Raw genomic sequence first — 24797 nt, forward strand, 5'->3', positions numbered from 1 at the left:
TTGATTGCCCCCTAAACCTAATAACTGGTTGGGTCACCAATGACTGGCAATGAGTCTTTTGCAATGTTCTGGAGGAATTTTGGTCACTCATCTTTGCAGAATTGTTGTAATACAGCCACATTGGAGGGTTTCTGAGCATGTAACGCCTTTTTAAGGTCATGCCACAGCATCTCAATCGGATTAAGGTCAGGACTTTGACTAGGCCACTCCAAAGTCTTTATTTTGTTTTTCTTAAGTCATTTAGAGGTGAACTTGTTGGTGTTTTGGATCATTGTCCTGCTGCATAACCCAAGTGCGCTTCAGTTTGAGGTCACAAAAAGATGTCCGGACATTCTCCTTCAGGATATTTTGGTAGACAGCCGAATTCATGATTCCATTTACCACAGCAAGTCTGCAAGTCCTGAAGTATCCAAACAGCCCCAGACCATCACACTACCACCATCATACTTTACTGTTGGTATGATGTTCCTTTTCTGAAATGCTGTGTTACTTCTACACCAGATGTAATAGGACATACACCTTCCAAAAAGTTAAACTTTTGTCTCGTCAGTCCATAGAGTATTCTCCCAAAAGTCTTGGGGATCATCAAGATTTTTTTTCTGGCAACACTGAGATGAGTCTTTAATTTATTTTTGCTCAGCAGTGGGTTTTGTCTTGGAGCTCTGTCATGCAGGCCATTTTTGCCTAGTCTCTTTCTTATGGAGGAGCCATTAACACTTACCTTAACTGAGGCCCGCAGTTCTTTGGAGGTTGTCGTGGGTTTTTTTGTGAGCTCTTTGATGAGTCGTTGCTGCTCTCCTGGGATAATTTTGGTCGGCCGGACACTCCTGGGAAGGTTCACTACTGTTCCATGTTTTTGCTATTTCTGGATCATGGCTCTCACTGTGGTTCGCTGAGTCCCAAAGCTTTAGAAATGGCTTTACAACATTTTCCAGACTGATAGATCTCAATTATTTTGTTGCTCATTTGTTCCAGCATTTCTTTGGATCACAGCATGATGTCAAGCTTTTGAGGGTCTTTTGGTCTACTTCACTTTGTCAGACGGATCCTATTTAAGTGATTTCTTGATTGAGAATAGGTGTGGCAGTAATCAGGCCTGAGTGTGGATAGGGAATGTGAACTCAGGTTCCCAAAAATGTGATAAACCACAGTTAATTTACTTTTCAAGGGGGGGCAATCACTTTATCACACAGGGAACTGTAGGTGTGGATTTCTTTTTTCCTTAATAATAAAGGCCTTCAATTAAAAGGGGCATTTTGTGTTTACTTGTGTTATCTTTGTCTAATATTTAAGTTTGTTTGGCGATCTGAAACGTTTCAGGGTGACAAACATGCAAAAGAATAGGAAATCAGGAAGGGGGCAAACACTTTTTCACACAACTGTATATGTCACCATGGGGCTCACTATTGGTCACATCACAATATGACAGCCAGAGGGCCCCCATAAACAGTGTCATCCAATGAATGATCGGTCTGTCTGTACCTGGTGGGTGCATAGGGGGCAGATGGGAACATTCTGGGGCCTACAATGAGAAATTACCCCCTAAGTTAAAGAGAGAGGAGAAAATCTTGGATCTTGGCAGAGGTCCAGCTCCAGTCTACAGGTCTAACGTCTGAAAACATTTCTGACCTCCATCCTATTGATTAATATACCTGTTTACAGATATCAAATAGGAAAACGCGTCAGCTGGGACGTTGCCTTATTTTTCTCACAATCGATAGTGTATATAAGGCACCGATAAAAATACGTTATGGGTAGTCGCTGCTGTTCCTGTGGATTTCACTGCCCGGACAGGATCTCCGTGGAGCAGGTGAAGTGTTTTTCCATTTTTTGGTTGTTTTTGGACCCATGTGCCATATAGTGCTAATAAATACATTCACTATATTGACATTCTGTGCCCAAAATTGGTATCGTTGGCCACACCCCCCCCCCTTATCCAACTAAAAACTAAAGAACACCCCCATTCAACGTCGGCATCTACTACCAAAAGTGATGGCACAATCACAATAGTAAATCTGCCCTAATGTGTAAAAGTTGCATTATTATAACATTGGGGGCTGCCCAATTCAGATCCCTTTTTGCTAGAATAGTACACGATAAGTCCATCTCAGGGTCTCCTGCAGCTTTGACCTCTTCTGATCATTTGTAATCCAGAGTTCCATTTCTCTGCAGCGCCTCCGCAGGCAAAATGAAGAATTACACTAGATATGTGCTTTGTATTATGGATGGCCGTGCTTGTAGGTCCTCCAGACTCAGAGATGCTCTTTGTTGCGGTGTCCACCATGGGTCACTTAATAAAATAGAAATGGAATATTTTTAGGGTAAATCCAGATCCCATGATTCCAGCTTCCAAGAGTTTGGTCTATGCTGCAGAGATCTACTCCTCTGTAACCCTATAGCACCTCTGGCACCTCCCCTGCATTCTTACCCCCTAGTTTATGCCTACATTTCCCTTTACAATAGTCTCCTTTGATGATTTTGCTTTCCTCATCTGAAGGAAGAATGAAGTGGCCTTTCCTGGTGGCGCTGGCGGCCTGCTTCCTACAGGTCAGCCTTACTCTTAAAATTGCCTCCTTTAACATCGAAAGGTTTGGGATTTCCAAGGTTGAAGACCCCGACGTCCTAAACCTTCTTATCCAGGTAAGAATATCTGTAGCGATCACGTACACAGGTTTGATAACTTTCTATGGATTGTTGGCAACATATAAGTAGCAAAAGGAGTGGAATCAATAAGGAGTGGTCCCACTTACTTCCTTGACCCCATAGAAGCTGCTTGCTCTGTTGGTATGCTATGTATTAGCTTACAAAAATAAATCTGTTTTTATGCCTTACAAAAACAGCGCCCCTATTGTGCTTTGGCCATGATCGGCACTACAGTTTTATCCCATTCATTTGAATAGCGGCAATACCAGAGACTGCCAAAGCATAAAAGTGGCGCTATTACTGAAGAAAAATCTGCTTTCTAATCTTATAAACCCATTCTATGAAAATAGATGATTTCGGTACCATAGCCACAGGGGCCCTATTGGCTTGTCCATGCTTGCCAAGTCTTCCGTAACGTCCAGGAGATTCCCGGATAAAAGGGAGACTTGCTAGGTTCAGCTGAAAATGTTGAAGATTTATGCAGTACCAGAATACATTTTTTTTATACCTTGGCATCTCAGAGAAGTGGGTATTGAAGTGTGGAGTGGTGGAGAATAAGAGTAGAAGGGGCATGGTCTTGAAGAGAAGGGGGTGGCTACATAAAGACAAAGCTAAACAAGCAGCAAAAAGCAGAAGTGAGGAATATCGAACATAAACTATGCAGATAAAGAGCCAAAATTAGCAAATAAGTTGATCTTGCTGCATCAAGACAGGTCAATACCCAAAATAACCTATGGACCTATATAGAACACAGATGTAACAGCACATAACAGTTTTTGTAGTAGAGCAGAAAGCCTGAAATATGGCGATAGAGTGGGAGAAGCAGGAGTATTCCCATGCGTTTCACCACTCATGGTGGCTTCCTCAGGGGGTAATCAAGTCAGGGCAGTATCCAGAATGACCACTGAACCTATTTGAATCTAGAAAACAATAGCAAAAATACTAAGATATCCAAGACAGTGAGGATACCATAGCCCTGGTAGTGTATGAGAGCAATAACTCTGTAATATGGGGATAGAATGGGGGAAGTAGGAGTAGCCCATAGCATATCGCCAATTATGGTGACTTCTTCAGGAAAAATCAAGTCAAGCCAAATTCCAGAAGGACCACTGCGTACATACAAATCTAAAACATGGTAGGAAAATTGCAAAGTTGCACAAGACAGACGAAGAGACGTCGTAGATTAAAATGATAGCAAGAACCCTGTAATATGGGAATAGATGTGGAGAAGGAGAATACCTGTGCGTTTCGCCACTTATGGTGGCTTGCTCAGGGGGAGAATCAACTCAGTTCAATATCTAGAATGACCAATGAACTTATATAAATCTAGAACGCAGTAGCAAAAATACAAAGATACACAAAACAGTGAAAATGCCATAGCACTGGTAGTATATGATGGCCATTACTTTATAATGTGGGGGAAGCATGTGTTTCTCCACCTAGAGTGCTTCCTCAGGGGTACTGAGTAGCTATCTTTGTATTATTTTAACACATAATGGTTGTATAAATAATTAGGACCAAATATAACATAAAATATTTAGATAAGAATGAATACATCACCTGGAGGGAGATGGTATAGGCAGAGAATGGGCATATGTGCCATGGTGGGTGCAGACGGTGAACTGGCAAGAGATATGGGTGGTCCATGTGGGTGAACAGGAACATATAAATACCGACTACTGAAGAAAAAAATAAATAAGAGAAGACAACCCCTTTCCATATGCCCTGTACTGATATATGTAGGTTACGGGGTAGAAGAAGGTTTTGGATGGGATCCGGCCTGTTCCTTCATCTGATTGGCCTTTGTGTTTTTTCATCATTATGGCAGATCCTCAGGAGATATGAACTGATCGCGGTTCAGGAGGTCATGAGCAAAGACGACACAGCGATTATAAGCCTCGTCCAGGAGCTGAACTCGTGAGTAAGGCCGTATAATGTATGTCCGATCTGTCCTCAGGTGCCGCAGATTCTTAGTCAGGAGACTGGAACGGGAGGTCACCCGCAGCACATTCCGATGACATCGGATCAGTCACCTGATCACCTCAGCCAATGACGGGTGACCAAAGCACAAGACATCATCATTTTGGCCGAATAGTAGAGAGTATACCTAATATAACTTGCATTCCTAAAAAAATAAATACATTTACAGACAGAAAACCCCTTTAAGAAAAAACTAAATGGTTTTGAAATCTGCATTTGCAGATTTGGCCGTGGATCCCTGGATAGAACAATGCACTTATTACGGCTTCGGACTTCCCCATGGAAATAAATGGGAAAAACTTGAAAATCATCTTCGCAAAATCCTCAAAGCATTATAAGGGTATTTTTATATGGAGTTTTTTATTTTTTTATTTTTTGCACAGAGTTTGGAACAAACTCCTTGTAATAAAATGCTGCAAATCTGCTTCCTATTACGTTTTTTCTTGCACATTTTGGAGTAAAAAGTATCGTGCCCATTCTAGATTGTGACAAAAAGCACATTTTTATTGTGGTTTTTTTATGCATTTTTTTCAACACAAAACACACCTTATTGCTACACCCTATGCTATAGTTTAAAAATATATGTATATATGTATAAAAAACCACAATGAAAAACTGCATCAAAACAGCGTGAAAACCATGTGACTTTTTTTTTAGAAGTGTTTTTAATGCCGATATTTCAGCCTAAAAAAACACGTCCAGAAATTACTTGTGACATAACCTTTAGACAAAATTAATTAAAACAGTACTTCAGTCCAAGCTCAGACATACCTGAGGGTGGAGAGCATGACACACAGATTAACATTTCTGTTATGCCCTGCCCCCGCGGAACCGAAACTAGGTCTAATACAAGGTATCAGTTTTATTTGGAAAGCTCCTTTCAAGTATATATATTTTTGTCTCTTTTACACCAGGGCCACGGGTCTACACTACAATGTGCTGATTTCTGACCACTTGGGTCGCAGTTCCTACCGGGAGAAATATGCGTATGTATACAGGTAAGAGACTACGGACGTGTTATATATTGATATTTTGGCTTCGGTGACTGCAGCCTATTCTGTATGCTGCCACCCAGATGAGGAGGAGACGTCTCTTTGTACAGAACCGGTCCTCAGACACCCTGCTCATAAGACGCGTGACCCAAATTGAGAAAATTAGCTCCTTAATTAGTCAGCCTGGGTTTTGCTTGGAGTGCAGTTACACGTGACAGCCGAATTCTCCAGGGTTGGAGGCGTCTGCACACCTGTCTTGGCAGCACCTTGGACCATGATAGATATGAAAGATGCCCGAAAGTGAAGAGCAGATTGTGTGGTCCCATTAAAAACCGCCGGCCAGATGGAGCGGGGTTAATGAGCTATTAATGGTTCACACTCGCCATTTTTTTTCTTAACTCCACAGAGAGGACATCCTGAAGCCGACAGAGTGGTATCATTACGACGATGGCTGCGAAAACTGCGGCACGGACGTCTTCATCCGTGAACCCTTTGTCGCCCGCTTTTCGTCACCTACAACAGGTATACGGGCCCGGTAATGGAGAGATATACATTGTCCATATCAGATCTATACCAGATGTTGTAAGCTGAAACCTGGGCAGAATGGGGCCCCCAGACACCACGGGCCCCAGCAGGTACCTGGGTTCTCCACGTACTGACACCAGCCCTATGTGTGCCCTTCATTTTTCACCAGGCACAGATCTGTGTATTTTATAGAGGCAATGCCTGATTTTACTTATTGTCAGTCAGTCCCATGTAAAACCAGTCCCAGGCACAACCTCTGCAAAATGAGCAATTAATGAAGGTCTGAATATGGACCGCAATGTCCAGACCTGCTGCAATTCTCCATACTCCAACTGTGAGAGCGCCAGGAGTCTGCCTCCCATTAGTCTATTATAGATGGCCATAAATAAGCCTTTAAGGGGTTATTCCCGTCTACCTAAATTAATATATCCCTGGATAGAACTTGTAAAAATAATCACTTTTGCAATTTACTGCTTTTTAAAATTTGCAGCCGTTCTTGAGATATTAACACAATTCTTTTGTTTACAGCTCGTTTCCTAGGAGACCGACCACCGCTGACGTCTTGCTTATAAGCATTGTGCTCTGATTAGGAGGTAAAAGCGCGCTCCAGCGATCCTGGCCAACTTCCAAGCAGTGCTTACAACCTCAATAGAAAACAGCTTGCATATTTTGCCGTCTAGCAGGGGTGGTCGGTGTCCAAGGCGACCAGCTGTAAGCAAGAGAAAATTATTGATATCTCAAGAACGGCACAAAATTTTAACTAACACTAAATTGCAAAATTGCTCTTAATTACAAGCCCTATCCAACAATACTGGCCTATGAAAGTGGGAATATACCCTTTAAGGCTTTCCTGCCACTTAAAGGGGTAATCTCTTCACAAATGTGTATACTGTATATGAGCATATAGTACATTTCCTCAGAAATCCATCATCCTGACACATGTTTGCAGTATACATGCATCTCATAGCTCGTCCATCGTTATATACATAAATATTTAGCTTGTTGCTAAGTACTTTTTTGCATGCAGGAATTTTAAGTGGCGTTTTTTGACGTTATGTCTCGTCGCTGCAGTAATACAAGTGTCCACAAGGTGGGGCTTTAATCTAACGGACGGGGCCCCCCCATCTGTATCGCATTAGATTGATGCACAGTCGCATTGCTTAATCACAGCGCAGAGCGAATGCAAGATTGTGACAGTATAATGGGATTTTATGGTGATGAAGAACTCGGAGCAAAGAAGCGCATGTGGTGGGAGGCGAGTGGGGGCTTCGTGCGTGTGACAAAGGTTAAAAGTTGAATATAATGTCTGCGCATCTATTTTTATTACTTGCTACCAACTTATCAGCAATTATTTCCTTCTGTAATGACGGTTTATGTAACATCTATAAAACCGTGGACAATATGGCCCCCACCTCTCCAGGCTTATGAAATGTGTTACCTCATTCTTGCTTTATTGTCCCCCCCAGATGCACAATGCGGCAAAAAATACCCTTATTTGCACTTTTCTAGCCAGCACATTTTCCACACATTAAAATTGGTGGACCCCCCATCCTCCTGATAAGAGATGATCCCCGAGGCTTCAGTTTTACCGATATATGGTCTCACTGCTTGTGTATAGTACATCAAATATACTGTGCCAAGGACTGCTCATGAAGGCTGCCCACTCCTACAGAGGGGCCCACCGGGAGATTCACCGGCTTCCCTGTGGGCCAGTCCGAGCCTGAGGCTCTGCATCCTCTAATGTCCATTGTTTGTGCCCTAGGCCCCTATGTCCATTGGTTTTGCATCTTAATCGCTGATTTAATTGTTTTTCTTGTTATAGTCACAGTTTCTAATTTCCATAGGCTTAGTCCCTGAAGTCTCTGCATTCTATAGTTTTTTTTGTCCTCCTTCTTGCCCGTGATGTCTCAGTCCCAGATCTTTCTTGATTTTATTATACACTTTTGACTTACATTGGCCAAATGCGATGATATCAGTGGATATAGCCAACAGTCTAATGGGTATGGGACCCCCTGACACTTGATTGTTGGAGAACATAAGGATCCGGCATTGTTAGGCTCACCTTGTGAGGTGGATCAACTAAACCTTAGGTCAGGGTTGACACATGGATCCCGGGCACTTGGTATGAAGAGGACTTGGAAAACTGGTAATGCAAACAGCAGACAAACAGGCAATGGAGGTCTGGATGGAAACCTCAGAACCAAGAGGACACAACAGGAACTGAGGACTTGTATAAAGTCAGAGATGAAAACATAAGTCTGTAGGACACAGTTCTGATTTAACATTCAGATGGGCCTTAAAAGGCCTAAGGAGATGTTGTCATGGAGGCACGTTGGGCCACTTTTAAAACCCGACGTGGAGCACAGCAGAGAACAGCGGGCATAGAGGAAGGAGACAGAGCCAAGCCAAGGCAGGTGCATAACAGGCATGTCCAATTTCAGACTTCCAATTTTTTTGTTCTTCAAGAAATAAGCTGCCACCAGAGATGTCTAACAGTGGCTCCTTCGTAGAGAACGGAGAAGCATAAGGGAGGGTAATAGAGATGGACCAGTTGGCTGCCCTATTTTTCATCCAACAGTCGTTTAAGGTGTATGGGGGCATTATCCTCTGTGTCCAGTAGTTTATTACCTCACTTTCTTCCCTAATATCTTAGAACTTAAAGAATTTTCCAGAATAACGATATCAACAACGTGTTCTTAAGATCAGTCAGCCATATCAGAGCTATGGGGGTCCGATAATCGATTTATGACAGGGGCATAACGCTCGTGTGAGATTGGACCCTGTTCAATGCACCTGTAGCGCCCCCACTGCCGCAGGGCCGAGGGGTACCCGGTACCGGGCCTCTGAGTCTCTGTTCTGGGGTTGTCACGGTGGCTAGACCCGGTCCGTGACCCTGCTGAGGGGCGTACAATGAAGGTGGAGGGTGGTATGGTGATGATGTTATGATGTGGTGCAGGTCGCAGTAAATAACGAGGACACCAGGTTGCAGTCTCTTTACCTCTTTACTGAAGGCTTCAGGATCCTCAGTCCGGAATACGGTTAACCGGGCTGCGCAAGTCCGGCCGGTCCGATGGCACCTCCAGAGTTCCCTTTGCAGGTGGAAATCTGTGCCTACCTTCTAGCGCTTGTGTGTTGTGGTCCTCCCCTGCTGTGCTTACGGGGTTGTCCCCACAACTGTTGTGTCTGTTTCTGAAGTTCCCTCACAACTCGATTATGATGTTCTGCTTCGTCCCCCAGATCATATGGATAGGACGCACCCGTATGACGGGTAGGCTCGGAGCTCTTCTGGGACCCTAGTGTCGCCCCTCTCCAGTTGTTGCCCCCTATGTCTTCTTAGGTGAATTGAGTGAGACAGCCCGCCTATAACTGACTGTCCTGCCGTAGGTTTGAAGTTAGGCCTGGAGCTCTATACTTCCTCAGCGTTCCGGCCACCGGCTGCGCGCCTCAGTAGGATGTTGCCTCGTCTTACAGCACGACTCCTACTGGTGTTTCTCCTTGTTGCGTTGATCTCGTTTCTCACTCAGCACAATAAACCTCGCTTCTTGTCCTTTCTTGGGGTACCGCCGCTATCTCGTGCAGGCGCGGTCCCGTAACGTTCTCTCAGTTCGCTAGGCCTCTGTCAGGATCCCACCCCTGACAGTGACCCCCCTGAATCTTCCCCTGCAACACCCTCTGCCACAGGATGTTGCCTGGCTCCAACCCCGTCAGCTTCTCTCTAACTTCCTATCTAACCCCCAGTTTTACCAGACTGTGAGGAGTGGCCTAATACATAGCACCCTTAGCTCCCCCTGGAGGCCAGACTGTGAAGTGTATTGGTGTCTGTGATACCTGGTCAGGTGAACCCCTTCAGTGCCACCGGACGTACCATAGCCCCCCTTAGCGGCGGAGCATCAGTACTGCAACGACCAGGACTCTGGGGAGCTGCACTCCCCCCCGGTTAAATCCAGTACTCCTGGACTGTGAAGAAAACAACAATACATGTCAGCAAAAAGACATACAATTTTGAAATGCAATAACAATAAGCAAATTTGAACAGAGCTTCCCTTTATGGGAGGTGAGGACACTTGAACGTTGCAAACATGGTTAAATACTTTAAATAACGTACTATAAATAACTTTTCCTACCCAACCGGGTATTCTACTAAGTGCAAATTTTTGAACACTAATTTAACGTTGCCTTTAAGGACGTACACGCTGCATCCACTAAAGACCTTCTTATAAAACACTATAAGGCTAATCAACTTTTCTTCATTTTCCATCTTTACATCTGCAGGACCGCCTGTCTATCTGCCCCAGGCCTACTGCCTCTCGTTCTGTTGCAGGACTGCCCCTTTCTGCCCGGGCCTACTGCCTTTCTGCTACTATACACAGTATAGAACGTATCATCCATCTCTCACTTCAGGATCACCGAGCCATCTCTGTATGGCTCCTAGGAGGACTCACCGACTAACCCCGTATGGGTTCACTTCCTGTCCTCATTCTCTAACACATTATTAAACATTCCTCACAATTAACTGTCTAACTACACATAACTTTACATATAAGCATTATCACTATTTCTCTTAAGGCATCATTATACTTTAAGTGCTATGGGCAAACGTTCCCTTTAAGAGGGGACCAAGTCTCTATGAGGTAGTGCAACTTCTCAAGCTGCAAGTCCGTATGCAGTAAGGACTCCAATGCTGTTTCCAGGAACAGTTTCTTCGCAAAGAGTCCTTTCTTTTGTAAAACCAGTAGAGGGCACCTTTAAGAAGGTGCAAACTATTTACAATAAGTTTGTAATCATGCAGTGTTCATGATCCAGCAGTTCTTTCAACAATGATAAAACAGGAAACAAAAGCAAAAACAGAGGAAGGGATCCCGGGTAAACAAAGGGATCCCTTTAAGAGTTACCCTGATCGGGTTATAGCAGCAAAACAGCAAAAGACAAACAGTCAACTATTTACATGTGATGAAGCATTCTTGCTTACTCAGCTCCTTGCTGCCCCCCACCGAGGTTTTACCTGGCAGGTGGCCCTCTGCGGCCCAGACAGGCCGGACTCCAAGTCTACTCCCGATGCCAGGTGTACCCCGTGGGTTCGGGTTTTCTGCACGACCAGGTCGTGCGCTGCGATAAGTGTCTGCGTGGGTCGATGGATGATGCTGGCGGCGGCAGAGGCTGCCGCAGCGGCTTCAGCGGCAAGCTCCTCCCCCTCGGTTTGGGGTACCGCCAGAACGGCCGTACAGCGCTGCATATCCCGGGCCCACCAGCTGCTTCCCTTTAGACGCCGGCGGTACGTCACCACATCCCCCGGCTTCAGTAGGGACTTGGCGCCGTCTCCACACAGGCAGGGCTCCACTTCGTCCCGGGTGATGCGGACCCTCAGGGCTGTTCCAATCTCCTGCACGAAGCCCTTCCCTTCCTGGGGCTGGTAGATGATTACGACGCCCCATTTCGGCAGGGAGCCCTCCAGCAACTCACCACGCGCCTCCCGCTCCACTTCCCGCTGGAACTCCGCAACCAGGTGGTTCCTGTATTCTCCCCAAGGGAAGGGCCCCAGGTCTGGCCCCCCCGGTACTTTGGGGCCAGGCTGCAGGAACGCTGGGGCACCAGTGGTCGCAGCGGCGGCCGGGTCTGGTGCAGAGGTGAGGCGGCCTCCCTGGGGGTCGTGGCACTCGGTACCCCCACTTGGGGTAACTCCTCCAGCGCCACTCCACTCTCCTGAGGGAGGCACACAGGTTGGGGACCGCGCAGGCAAAGGATGCCCCATCGACAGCTCCCACGGGTCCAAATCCTCCAGCAGGGGCATATCGGAATAATTCTCCGGTGACGGGGATCGATGCGGGGCCATCCTCTTTCGCAGGCCTTCTCTGGTCTCTAGTCCCACCTCATCTGAGTCATAGTTTAGTTTCTTCGGTCTCCGCCCGCCATAGAGGATCAGGAGGCGGACCTCCCATGCTGACAGGCACGTCCCCAGGACACAGAAATATTCAGACTGGGCGGCCATTGCCTTTCGCACTCTCCAGCTCAGGTACGCCCACTCCACGCCCTTCTCCTTCTTCGGTGCTTCTCGGAGTGCTATAATGGCGGCGGTTTTGGCGGGAATTTTTGGCGGCAGCGGCAATGCACAGTCCTTGCACTAAGTCACAGTCCAAGCACAATAAATCACCGTTCCAAGGCACACATGACCTGATTCTTCAGGCTTAAGTAGATCCTGTTCGTGACGCCAAGTTGTAGCGCCCCCACTGCCGCAGGGCCGAGGGGTACCCGGTACCGGGCCTCTGAGTCTCTGTTCTGGGGTTGTCACGGTGGCTAGACCCGGTCCGTGACCCTGCTGAGGGGCGTACAATGAAGGCGGAGGGTGGTATGGTGATGATGTCATGATGTGGTGCAGGTCGCAGTAAATAACGAGGACACCAGGTTGCAGTCTCTTTACCTCTTTACTGAAGGCTTCAGGATCCTCAGTCCGGAATACGGTTAACCAGGCTGCGCAAGTCCGGCCTGTCCGATGGCACCTCCAGAGTTCCCTTTGCAGGTGGAAATCTGTGCCTACCTTCTAGCGCTTGTGTGTTGTGGTCCTCCCCTGCTGTGTTTACGGGATAGTCCCCACAACTGTTGTGTCTGTTTCTGAAGTTCCCTCACAACTCGATTATGATGTTCTGCTTCGTCCCCCAGATCATATGGATAGGACGCACCCGTATGACGGGTAGGCTCGGAGCTCTTCTGGGACCCTAGTGTCGCCCCTCTCCAGTTGTTGCCCCCTATGTCTTCTTAGGTGAATTGAGTGAGACAGCCCGCCTATAACTGACTGTCCTGCCGTAGGTTTGAAGTTAGGCCTGGAGCTCTATACTTCCTCGGCATTCCGGCCACCGGCTGCGCGCCTCAGTAGGATGTTGCCTCGTCTTACAGCACGACTCCTACTGGTGTTTCTCCTTGTTGCGTTGATCTCGTTTCTCACTCAGCACAATAAACCTCGCTTCTTGTCCTTTCTTGGGGTACCGCCGCTATCTCGTGCAGGCGCGGTCCCGTAACGTTCTCTCAGTTCGCTAGGCCTCTGTCAGGATCCCACCCCTGACAGTGACCCCCCTGAATCTTCCCCTGCAACACCCTCTGCCACAGGATGTTGCCTGGCTCCAACCCAGTCAGCTTCTCTCTAACTTCCTATCTAACCCCCAGTTTTACCAGACTGTGAGGAGTGGCCTAATACATAGCACCCTTAGCTCCCCCTGGAGGCCAGACTGTGAAGTGTATTGGTGTCTGTGATACCTGGTCAGGTGAACCCCTTCAGTGCCATCAGACGTACCATAGCCCCCCTTAGCGGCGGAGCATCAGTACTGCAACGACCAGGACTCTGGGGCGCTGCACACCAAGCTACTGCTGAATGGAATAGCATTGTGAATGTTAAGAAGCCGACCATCCTCAACATGGACCCCAAATAAGAATGATTTTTGGGGGTGTTGGAATAGATCTTAATTAGGTCAGCTGTATGCAGGTGACACCTCCAGATCAGGACACTTGGGCCAAGTCCTTATCCCCGTGTTTCCTAATGGAGTTCATTTGGAAAGAGTTGTCCTTGGCAGGTTCTCACCACCTCAGACTATGGTTGATGGCACCCACCATGGTGCTCCTCCTCTCTCCACAAGCTCTGGTATGTATGTCCTTGTCTATGTATAAACTTTTTCTTGTCCTGTTTCCTCCTTAGAGCTGAAGGACTTTGCCCTGGCCTCCATTCACACCAGCCCAGATTACGCCGTGCGGGAGGTGGACGGCCTGTATGACGTGTGGGAAGATGCCAAGCAGCGCCTGCTCCTGGAGGTTCCTTGATTTATTATTATCTTTCATTTATGAGGCTCCTACGTTCTCCACATCTCAGCATCGGGGGGATGATTGGCAGTGACAGACACGTTACATTGAACATAATAGCTCTGCACGTTCAGGATACCATCCTGGCTAGAGGGGAGGAAGATAAAAAGATTACTGCTTTTTTTTTTCTGTTCAGGGGAGCAGGGCCACAAAGGAGCGAGCTGCTGTGCATCTTTCGGGACGTTTCTGCATTTGGCTTAATTTAGAGAGTCTGTTCTTGTCTCTGTGCTGCCCTGCAGGAGTAACCTCTGGGCCTCCTTGTAATGTTTCCTGTATCCCTTCTATGACTCCGCTGAATTGTGCAAAGCAGCTCTTCTCTGTCCAACCAAATACTATCTTAAAGTGTGCAAAATGCGGTGCTCTTTCATTTCTTACTATATCTTTAGCTATGGTTTTTGTAATACAGAGCTCCAAATCCTCTGCACAAAGAGAATTCTGGATTCTTGCTGCCACCACTAGGGGGAGCATAGGAGCTTACTGCATACTGCTTATACATTGGCCTCCATAATAAAAACCAATGCAGTGAGTTCCCCCTAGTGCTGACTATTGGCAGCTAGAATTTTATAGGGTTTTCCGGGTTTTGGAATACAACTGTCCTCCGGCTGCAATTCACCCTCCTTGAGTCCAGTGTTGGGTCTCCACCGATGTTCCCAGTGTCTGTTATTGGCTGCAGTCGATCAGTGATTTCAGCAGCTCGTGCTGTCAACTCGGGCAGAGGCACTGAGCTCAGTAATTGGTTGCAGCGCTGTTGATGTGATGTCAGCACTTTAGACAATAACAATCCACTGTGAGGAGCCTAAGAACTGGACCCGGGGAGGGTGAGTAAAGCTCAGTTTGTTTGTTTGTAATTGGGGGACAGGAGTTTTCTGAAACTTTAATTCCTTAATGACCACTTCTTTTTATGGCTGTCATTCACCCTTTAATTATATAATAATAAAGCATTGCAGTATATAGTCCGCACGATTAAACAATCACAGATTCAAGTCCGCTAGGGAGACTAAAAAGTTTGTAAAAAATAGTAACAAATGTTTTTCAAAAAATTCTAAAAAACAAATTTAAATCACGCCCTTATTCTAGATGAAAAAAATGCTTCTTGGGTATTGTTGCATCTGTAAAAACCCAATCTGTCACAATATAAAATCACTTAACGCATAATATAAATGAAGCGCCCCCAGTAGGGCCGTGGGGTACTCGGCACCGGGTCCTTCGGTTCGCAGCGGGGATGTCACGGTGGCTGACCCGGTCCGTGGCCCTAGGGACATCCGTGTTAAAAGGGAAAGGTCTTTAAAGGGATAGTGTTCGTGACGCCACCTGTGGTATTCGGTCAGTGTGACCGACGCTGCTTGGGGGTCCGCTGGGGTGATGTTATGGCAGCTAGATGGTATACCTTCCCACAGGTGAAGTGTACCCCCAGGGCTTCCCAGAGTGTAGTTGGTGGATGGTGCGAGGCGCAGCAAAGAATGAGGACACAAGGTTGCAGTCTCTTTACCTTTACTGAAGGCTTCAGCGTCCGCAGTCCAGGGCACCGGATCACAGGGTAGGCAGAGTCCGGCTGGTCTGAAGGCAAATCCAGAGTCTCCTTATCCAGGTGGAATGCAATAGCCTTCCTATGCGCCCAGTAACACAGTAGGTCCTCACTTGCTTAAGCTCTAATGAGGTCCTCACTGTTATTACTCTTCTCTCTCTGTTCCCCGTGGTAGGATAGAACAAAACCCGTATGACTGATGGCCTGAGGCTTGTTTATAGGGACCCTAGAGATACCCCGACCCCAACAAGTTGCCACCGTGTCTTCTTAGGTATTAAGGTCAGGCAGCCAACTTGGAATTGACTGTCCTGCCAATCTCTGAAGCAATGGCGTAGAGCACTTTACTCCCTCGGTATTCTGGCTACCGGAACGCGCACCAGAAGGATGCCGCTTCTCTCAGCCACTATCCTCTCTGGTATCCACTTGTTGCTATGTCTTCGTTTCTCACTCACTACAACACGCTTCCTTTCAATGTCTCTCTCTTTGGATGCTGCCGCACGTGGGGCAGGCGCAGCTCCGTGGACCCTCGTACTCCTCAGACCGCAGTCTGGATCTGGCTGGAACCCACTCCAGCCAGCTTCTGCCAAACTCCGTCGGGATCTGACTGTCTGTGCGAAGCCCAGTCAGCTTCTGTCTAACTTCCTAACCAACCCACCAGATTTATCTAACTATGAGGAGTGGCCTAATAGATAGAACCTTTGCTCCCCCTGGTGGACTGGAGTGTGAAGTGTGTGGTGTGTTTGTGATACCTGGACAGGAGATATCCTTTATTGCCTTCAGACATAATATCACTGCCCCTGGTGGAGGAATAATACTACTGCAGCAACCAGGACTCTGGGGCGCTGCATAAACAATACGAAGAACAAAATTAATCAAAATGCCAGAAATGCAGTTTTTCAGGCACTGTAATTACCTGAAAAAAGTGCAATAAAAAGTAATCAAAATGTAACATGTACCCTAAAATAATACTAATAAACAGTAAATAATAAATAACAATAATAATTATAATATTAATAATAGATAAGCTCACCAAGCTCTATCCATGAAAAAAAGAAAAATGAATCTGGTGAAAAAATATGTATATATATATATATATATTTTTAATAAGTAGTAAATATAAAAACTGTAAAAGTTTGGTATCGCAGTCATCCTCATGACTAAAATTTTTGCATTTTCAGCAAAGATGCTCTGAGTGTTCTTCTTCTGCAGGACATCCTGATCTTGGGAGATTACAACGCAGGCTGCAGTTATGTGAAAACTTCCCATTGGCCTAACATTCGACTCCGCCATGACGCCGGCCTCCAGTGGTTGATTGGAGATTCTGAGGACACCACTGTGAGCACCAACACACACTGTCCATACGATAGGTGAGGGGTCGAAGGTGTGTCCACCTGTCCAGGAGATTGGTGATAACTTGTTGATCAGTGACGGTCTCACTCTTGGTTCAGGAATGGGACACTTTTATCCCGTATAGCATGCACTCCATTGACTCCCTATGGGGCTGCCAAGTGCTGCGCTTCTCCTTTTACCTATCCCCATAGAGAATTAATAGAGCTGTGCAATGACTTAACTTGAAGCTTATGGGCTCCAATGCAAAAGCTCCAACGGGACCCCCAATTATTGCAAGTCTTTAATAGTCTTAGTCTTTAGTCTTAGTCTTTAGTCTTTTCATATAGGCCAAAGTTACTTTTTGGCCTCTTTAGCTTCAGGGCCCAGATTGCAGCCTTGCACCTATTGTAGTTACACCCTGTAGCAAAGCCAGGTAGGACAGTGTTAAATCATAGATCTTCAGTATTTGATTAGATGCACCTGCTTAGCTTTTAACTAGAACCAGGGCCTGTGTTCGCTACGTGTGTCAGTCTGTTGGATGGAGCAGAGTCAAGTGTTGGTGACCAGCCAAAATGTGAGTTGTAGCTGGGAGAGAGAAAAGCCACAGTTTCTCTCTGAATGGTGACTGCACGGGTGAGCTAGGAATGCTGAGCAGTCTGTGTGTTGGAGCTGCAGAGTAATATGTGGAAGCTGCAGTGTGAACTGTGGACAGAGTTGAACACTTCTGTTTGGCGCTGCTAGCCACTGGAGCTCAGGGTGAAGGTTATACTGGTGGGAACGTAACTCTCCTGTGTATGACGTTTGCTCCGGGACACCCACCGATCAGCAAATTAGCACATGACTGATGAATGGGTGATAACTTGATTTCACCAGACGGCCCCTTATAAGTGATATGCGCTTCCATCTACTGTGTAGATTAGCAGGAAGAGAGGATAGATGGTATAACATTACCGCGGGGTCAGTTTACCAAGGATTTGTTTGTAGGTACTTTGGAGACACATACAGGTCCTTCTCAAAAAATTAGCATATAGTGTTAAATTTCATTATTTACCATAATGTAATGATTACAATTAAACTTTCATATATTATAGATTCATTATCCACCAACTAAAATTTGTCAGGTCTTTTATTGTTTTAATACTGATGATTTTGGCATACAACTCCTGATAACCCAAAAAACCTGTCTCAATAAATTAGCATATCAAGAAAAGGTTCTCTAAATGACCTATTACCCTAATCTTCTGAATCAACTAATTAACTCTAAACACATGCAAAAGATACCTGAGGCTTTTAAAAACTCCCTGCCTGGTTCATTACTCAAAACCCCCATCATGGGTAAGACTAGCGACCTGACAGATGTCAAGAAGGCCATCATTGACACCCTCAAGCAAGAGGGTAAGACCCAGAAAGAAATTTCTCAACAAATAGGCTGTTCCCAGAGTGCTGTATCAAGGCACCTCAATGGTAAGTCTGTTGGAAGGAAACAATGTGGCAGAAAACGCTGTACAACGAGAAGAGGTGACCGGACCCTGAGGAAGATTGTGGAGAAGGACCGATTCCAGACCTTGGGGACCCTGAGGAAGCAGTGGACTGAGTCTGGTGTGGAAACATCCAGAGCCACCGTGCACAGGCGTGTGCAGGAAATGGGCTACAGGTGCCGCATTCCCCAGGTAAAGCCACTTTTGAACCATAAACAGCGGCAGAAGCGCCTGACCTGGGCTACAGAGAAGCAGCACTGGACTGTTGCTAAGTGGGCCCAAGTACTTTTTTCTGATGAAAGCAAATTTTGCATGTCATTCGGAAATCAAGGTGCCAGAGTCTGGAGGAAGACTGGGGAGAAGGAAATGCCAAAATGCCTGAAGTCCAGTGTCAAGTACCCACAGTCAGTGGTGTGGGGTGCCATGTCAGCTGCTGGTGTTGGTCCACTGTGTTTCATCAAGGGCAGGGTCAATGCAGCTAGCTATCAGGAGATTTTGGAGCACTGCATGCTTCCATCGGCTGAAATGCTTTATTGAGATGAAGATTTCATTTTTCAGCATGACCTGGCACCTGCTCACAGTGCCAAAACCACTGGTAAATGGTTTACTGACCATGGTATTACTGTGCTCAATTGGCCTGCCAACTCTCCTGACCTGAACCCCATAGAGAATCTGTGGGATATTGTGAAGAGAAAGTTGAGAGACGCAAGACCCAACACTCTGGATGAGCTTAAGGCCGCTATTGAAGCATCCTGGGCCTCCATAACATCTCAGCAGTGTCACAGGCTGATTGCCTCCATGCCACGCCGCATTGAAGCAGTCATTTCTGCCAAAGGATTCCCGACCAAGTATTGAGTGCATAACTGAACATTATTATTTGATGGTTTTTTGTTTGTTATTAAAAAACACTTTTATTTGATTGGACGGGTGAAATATGCTAATTTATTGAGACAGGTTTTTGGGGTTATCAGGAGTTGTATGCCAAAATCATCAGTATTAAAACAATAAAAGACCTGACAAATTTCAGTTGGTGGATAATGAATCTATAATATATGAAAGTTTAATTGTAATCATTACATTATGGTAAATAATGAAATTTAACACTATATGCTAATTTTTTGAGAAGGACCTGTAGATCTGCATCGGTGCTGCCTGCATTAAACGGTAGGATACTTTTTTTTTACAAGCTGCTGCTAAAGGTTTTGTGAATTTTGAAGCCATATTCACAGACACTGTACAGAAGTGATGAGGGGAACATTTGGGTTTCACAAATCATACCTGAATCCCCGATGTATATTTTTGGTTCCAGGTTTGTGATTGGCGGAGCCGGCTTCCATAATGCGGTCGTACCGGACACGGCAAAGGCGTTCAACTACCACGTCGCTTACGATCTCACATATGAGATGGTGAGACTTTCACCTGATGATGTTTGGTTTTGCTTAGTTTAGATGTATAATTTACAAATAACTACTAAACTGGTTGCACTATTTCTCACCTTTACAATTTAGGCTAAAGCCGTCTCAGATCACTACCCAGTGGAGATGGAGTTACGCGATGATCGTGAGTAGCAAATCATGGAAGCTTTTAGGGTTTCATATAGAATTCCCACACATTGTAGAAAAGATGTGAAGATGACGATCAGGACACTGGCATTGTATTCCAAGTTGTCCAGTATTAGTAAAAATAACAGCGTCACACCTGTCCATAGGTTGAGTGTGGTATTGCAGCTCAGTCCTATTCACTTTAATAGGAACTGCAGTAAACAAGAATGACCACTACTCGGTGTACAGAGCCGTGATTTTCCAGTGACTACTATTGTACATCTTGGAGCCGTGAGATATCCTAAGAGCTCGGGATGCTGGCTGTCGGACCCCACTGATCTGGGTTTGATGAGCCATCAATAATGCAGCCCTATAGACCCCCTTAAACCTTATGTCACACCAAACCAAAGATCTTTGCCCTTGCCTTAGCTGTCTCCTGGAAGGAGTTTTGCCAATACTTTGAGCTGGATCCAATAATGAGACCTTCTATGCAAAGTAAACCTTATATCCTGATTACCAAGAAAGACAAAATATACTGGAAGCCCTACAACTTGTCCCACAATCTGCCGGGCGTATGTTATTCTAGCCTTCTTTTGTCTGGATCATGACTTCCAATAGATGGGGCTAGAGAGCCAACCTTTGCCATCCTATCGGGGAGCTAATTTGCATACCTATTTCACAGGGAGCATTGCCTGACCTAAAAGCCTCCCTATGCTAGTTGGAGGTCTCCAGAAGGAGAAGCGTACTAGACCTTTGTCAGACCTAGACCTCTTACCAGCCAAACAGATTCCTGCTCTCTTCTGATGGGTGTTTTTGGCTTTTGGAGAAGATTTTGATCCGGCAAAATGTCCTAAGTCATTATAGGTTACATACCTCCAACAGATTTCTCTCTCCTGGATGAGAGCTAATTTGCATTCCCTCAAGTCTTATAAACGGTGGTGCCAGGACTCATAGCCTCCTCCATATTAGTACTCCATTTTCTTGGTCCCATACTTTTTTGCACAGTCAACAGCTGTGCAAAAGTTTTAGGCAGGTGTGGTAAAAATGCTGCAAAAGTAAGAATGCGTTAAAAAATTATAAATGTTAAAGGGGTTATCCAGGCTTGGGGTTCAAGTCTACAGTCACTCTATGTAACTGCTGACGTGTGAATCCTTACAACTCTGGGAGCAGGTGGCCATGTGACAACTAGTATGTTATTTCCATACTTCCTGCCACATTCTGACTAGACGGTCCACGTCTAGTTGGCACGTGACTACATATATGCAAATAACACACCTTCAGTCACGCAATTGCCTACTCCCGGTGCTGGCATCAGGAAATCCTGACAACACGCGCTGTGCATGCTGTGAGGAATCACAAGTCTGCAGTCACATAGAGTGACTGCAGACTTGAACCCCAATACAGGACAACGCCTTTAATAGTTTATTTTTATCAGTTAATAAAATGCAAAGTGAATTAACAAAAGAGAAATCTAATTTACTCAATATTTGGCATGACCGCTCTTTGCCTTCAAAACAGCATTCATTCTTTTAGGTACTTGTACGCAGTTTTTGAAGGAACTCAGCAGATAGGTTGTTGTCAAAAATTTGTAAGATTATAGTCAGGTGCATGAGCAACCAAACAGGTGATAATGATCATCATTTTCATATGTATATTAAACACACAGTAATTAACGGAAACAGAAACAGGTTTAAATCTGGATGAAGAACAGCTAAACCCTGCTACAAAGGTAAGATTGTAGAAGACAGTTTCATGTCGCAGGTTAGACATCATGGCAAGACTGAGCACAGAAACAACACACAAGGTAGTTATACTGCATCAGCAAGGTCTCTCCCAGGCAAAAAATGTTGCAGCAGACTAGGGTTTCAAAATGTGCTGATCAAGCTCTTTTGAAAGAGCTCAAAAATTGGGTAAAGCTGAGGACTGCAGACGCAATAGTCGTCCAAGGAAACTTAGTGCAGCAGATGAAAGACATGTTAACTTCCCTTCAGAATTAGAAGATGTCTAGCAGTGCCATCAGTTCAGAACTAGCAGCAACCAGTGTTGCCCAGCTAAACCTATCTAATGTTGGGAGAAGTATAGCCACAAGTGGTCTTCATGGAAGAATTGTGGCCAAAGGTACAATCTTTCTACATGAAAACAAGACCAAGCGGCTCAACTGTGTGAAAACATAGGAACTTGAGTGCAGGAAAATAGTGGCAGATGCTCTGGACTAATGGGTCAAACGCGAAATACGTGGCTATAACAGAAGGCGGTTTGCTCACTGAAGCACAATAATAAGTATGTGCAGGAACAGTGGCAGAGAGCCCTGCAAGTTTGGGGCTACATTTCAGGAAATGAAGCTGAGGATTTGCTCAGTATTAATGGTGTCTTCTGTGCTGAGAAATACAGGTACAAATGTATCCCTCATGTATCACCATCGGGGAGGCATCTGATTGGCTCCTAATTTATTCTGCAGCCTGACAGTAACCCCAAATATCCAGCGAAGAACTATCTTCAGGGAAGTAAACAAGAACAAGGAGTCCTGGAAGTGATGATCCGGCCCCCACAGATCCCTGATCTCACATCATCCAGTCTGTCTGGTATCACATGAAGAGACAGAAGGGTCTGCACAAGTGACATACACAGAAGATCTGTGGTCAGTTCTCCAAGATGTTTGGAACAATCTCCTGCCGAGTTCCTTCAAAAACTGTGTACAAGTACCTAGAAAAAATGGTGAAGCCAAAGGGCATTCACCAAATATTCATGTAGTTTAGATTTCTCTTTTCTTCATTCACATTGCATTTTATTAATTTATAAAAATAAACTATTAACACTATTTTCTGAAAACATTCTTACGCTGCAGGATTTTTTGCACACCTGCCTAACACTTTTGCACAGTACAGTGTGTCTCAGACACGTCACAGAATTATTCAATATAACACCCAGGTCTTTAAGTATGTACCCTGCACGCGGTGTACTGAACGGGGCATGTTCCCTTCCTTTTTCAGCTTTGCACAACGCTCAGACGTTCCAGATCAGCAGCAGCATTGGTATAAGTGGAGGCCTGTCCCTCAATGGTGTCTGCGACTGTGTGGGGGTGGATTTCACATCCTGTGTGGGGCGCTGTGGTGCCAACGCAAGTAGCTTCCCATGTAACTGTAACGCTTCATGCAGCAGCAGTAATAAGTGCTGTGAGGACTATCAGGCTTCGTGTAAAGTCTAAACCTGTTCATGTCCATCATTAGCTGTATGCAGAATGGGAAGTAAAAGATCTCGCTACCAATAAAAAGTGTCTGGTAATCGTATTGCAGCTGTATTTCTTTATCTCAAGTTCTTTCCTTTTACTGTTGTTTTAATGACATTTAATTTGAAAGCTTAACACTATGTGAAACAGATGATCTACCCAGAAATGCAAAGTATGTGCAGCTGATATGTACATGCACTTGACAGTTGGTGTTCTACTTATAAAGTGACTAAATGATGTCACCATAAAATTATACTACCATAGTGTGCACAAAATGAAGGCTTTCATACAGTACACAAAATAATTCCGTCATATTGTGCACATAAGTAATGCCATCATACAGTACTCATAAATAATACCATCATACAGTACATATAAAGAATGCTGTCTTACTTTGCACATGACTAATGCTGCGTCATACAGTACACATTAGTAATGCTATCATACTGTCATCATAAAGTACACAGAAATAAAACCGTCCTACTGTAATTAAGAGCAAGAAAAATCCTGTCAATATAACAACATTTAGATCCCCTTTGTTATCAGCCCAATATCCTATAAAGTGTAGGTAGGTAGAGGGTCCTATATATAATGACCGCTGAGGGCCCATCATACAGATTTATGCCAGTGGCCACTTTTGATCTGGTAAGAAGTTCTCTTTAAAGCTGTAGTGCCCTTTACTGTGACCTAACAAAAATTGTCTAGGAGCCTTGCGATCAACTTGTTTTTGGAAGATTCTCCATCTGTTCTGGTGTATTTAGTCAATCTAAGCACATCTTGATTCCTAGGGGGCTAATCTGTAATAGGGCCCCCACTACTATGTACTATCTATAAAATGGATACCTTTTTATGATCCTTGGGGCCCCATATGACGGTTACCACTACACCCTTTACGACTATAACCCTTTTAGTCTGGCTCCTTTTAAATTGGCTTCTCCTAATTCCGGAGTCCTAACCTAAATCCTGGGAATCCTATTTTTATCATAAATTACAATATAATATTTTTTGTATTTATATGATGTTTTAGGATTTCACTGGGTTCTTTCCTGTTCCATTGCAGCATCGTACAGCGGTGAACGCTTTGCTATCAGCTCTGATATTGGTATAGATGGAGGCCTTTCTCTTACTGGAGTGTGTGACTGCGTAGGAGTGAATTTTGCATCCTGCGCAGGGCGCTGTGGAGCAAGCGGGAAGGCTTTCCCTTGTAATTGTAATGCTTCATGTAGCAGCTACAATGACTGCTGTTCCGACTATCGAGATGCCTGTGTTGTTTGACGTCGAATATATGGCTGATGTCCATCAGGACCACATACAATAAAGTATATTAGAATAAACTGATGCAGACGGTGGCTGGTGTCTCCATGTTTGCGTGGTGCCCCTGAAGGTCCAGTCGCCACAGAGGTACTGCAGAGGTGTGGTACTCCAACTCTCTGGTAAGGAGGGGACACTGTACAGAACCCTAACACTTATACCCAACACTAGACCTCCCCAGGCCAGGGAGGAATTAGGTAGAAGGTGTGGGTGGAGAGTGAGGATTTGTCAGTGTAGACAGGAGGGAGGAGTTAAGCAGTCTGTATGGAGGATGAGAAGAGGGCAGACATGGGAGAAGCAGGAGCTGGGGACTGGAGCTAGTAGGAGCTCGTAACAGTAGGAAAGAGAAAAGAAGGGAGAGAAGCTCCCAGGAAGAAGGAAAGGGTCCTAGGGGCACGGGAAGTG

General features: G+C 45.3%; 1 protein-coding gene across 3 annotated transcripts; it reads left to right on the forward strand.

The window, feature by feature from the left end:
• The first annotated feature begins 1696 nt into the window (after nucleotides 1–1696).
• LOC143809276 (deoxyribonuclease-1-like) lies at nucleotides 1697–24418 on the forward strand. 3 transcript variants are annotated; one of them, XM_077292380.1, is made up of 10 exons: nucleotides 1697–1810; nucleotides 2498–2640; nucleotides 4472–4560; nucleotides 5538–5621; nucleotides 6022–6137; nucleotides 13822–13934; nucleotides 16717–16874; nucleotides 19624–19720; nucleotides 19823–19874; nucleotides 24142–24418. In XM_077292380.1, the coding sequence occupies exons 2-10, from the start codon at nucleotides 2503–2505 to the stop codon at nucleotides 24354–24356; spliced, it is 1062 nt and encodes a 353-aa protein (XP_077148495.1). In that variant the 5' UTR covers nucleotides 1697–1810; nucleotides 2498–2502; the 3' UTR covers nucleotides 24357–24418. The 3 variants fall into 3 exon arrangements, with proteins under 3 accessions (XP_077148495.1, XP_077148493.1, XP_077148494.1); XM_077292378.1 differs by lacking the exon at nucleotides 24142–24418 and adding an exon at nucleotides 22846–23142; XM_077292379.1 differs by lacking the exon at nucleotides 24142–24418 and adding an exon at nucleotides 22846–23142 and having other exon boundaries at nucleotides 1771–1810; nucleotides 2502–2640.
• Nucleotides 24419–24797: the final 379 nt, after the last annotated feature.

Source organism: Ranitomeya variabilis, chromosome 2 (genome assembly GCF_051348905.1).
Source record: "Ranitomeya variabilis isolate aRanVar5 chromosome 2, aRanVar5.hap1, whole genome shotgun sequence".
Classification (NCBI taxonomy): Eukaryota; Metazoa; Chordata; class Amphibia; order Anura; family Dendrobatidae; genus Ranitomeya; species Ranitomeya variabilis.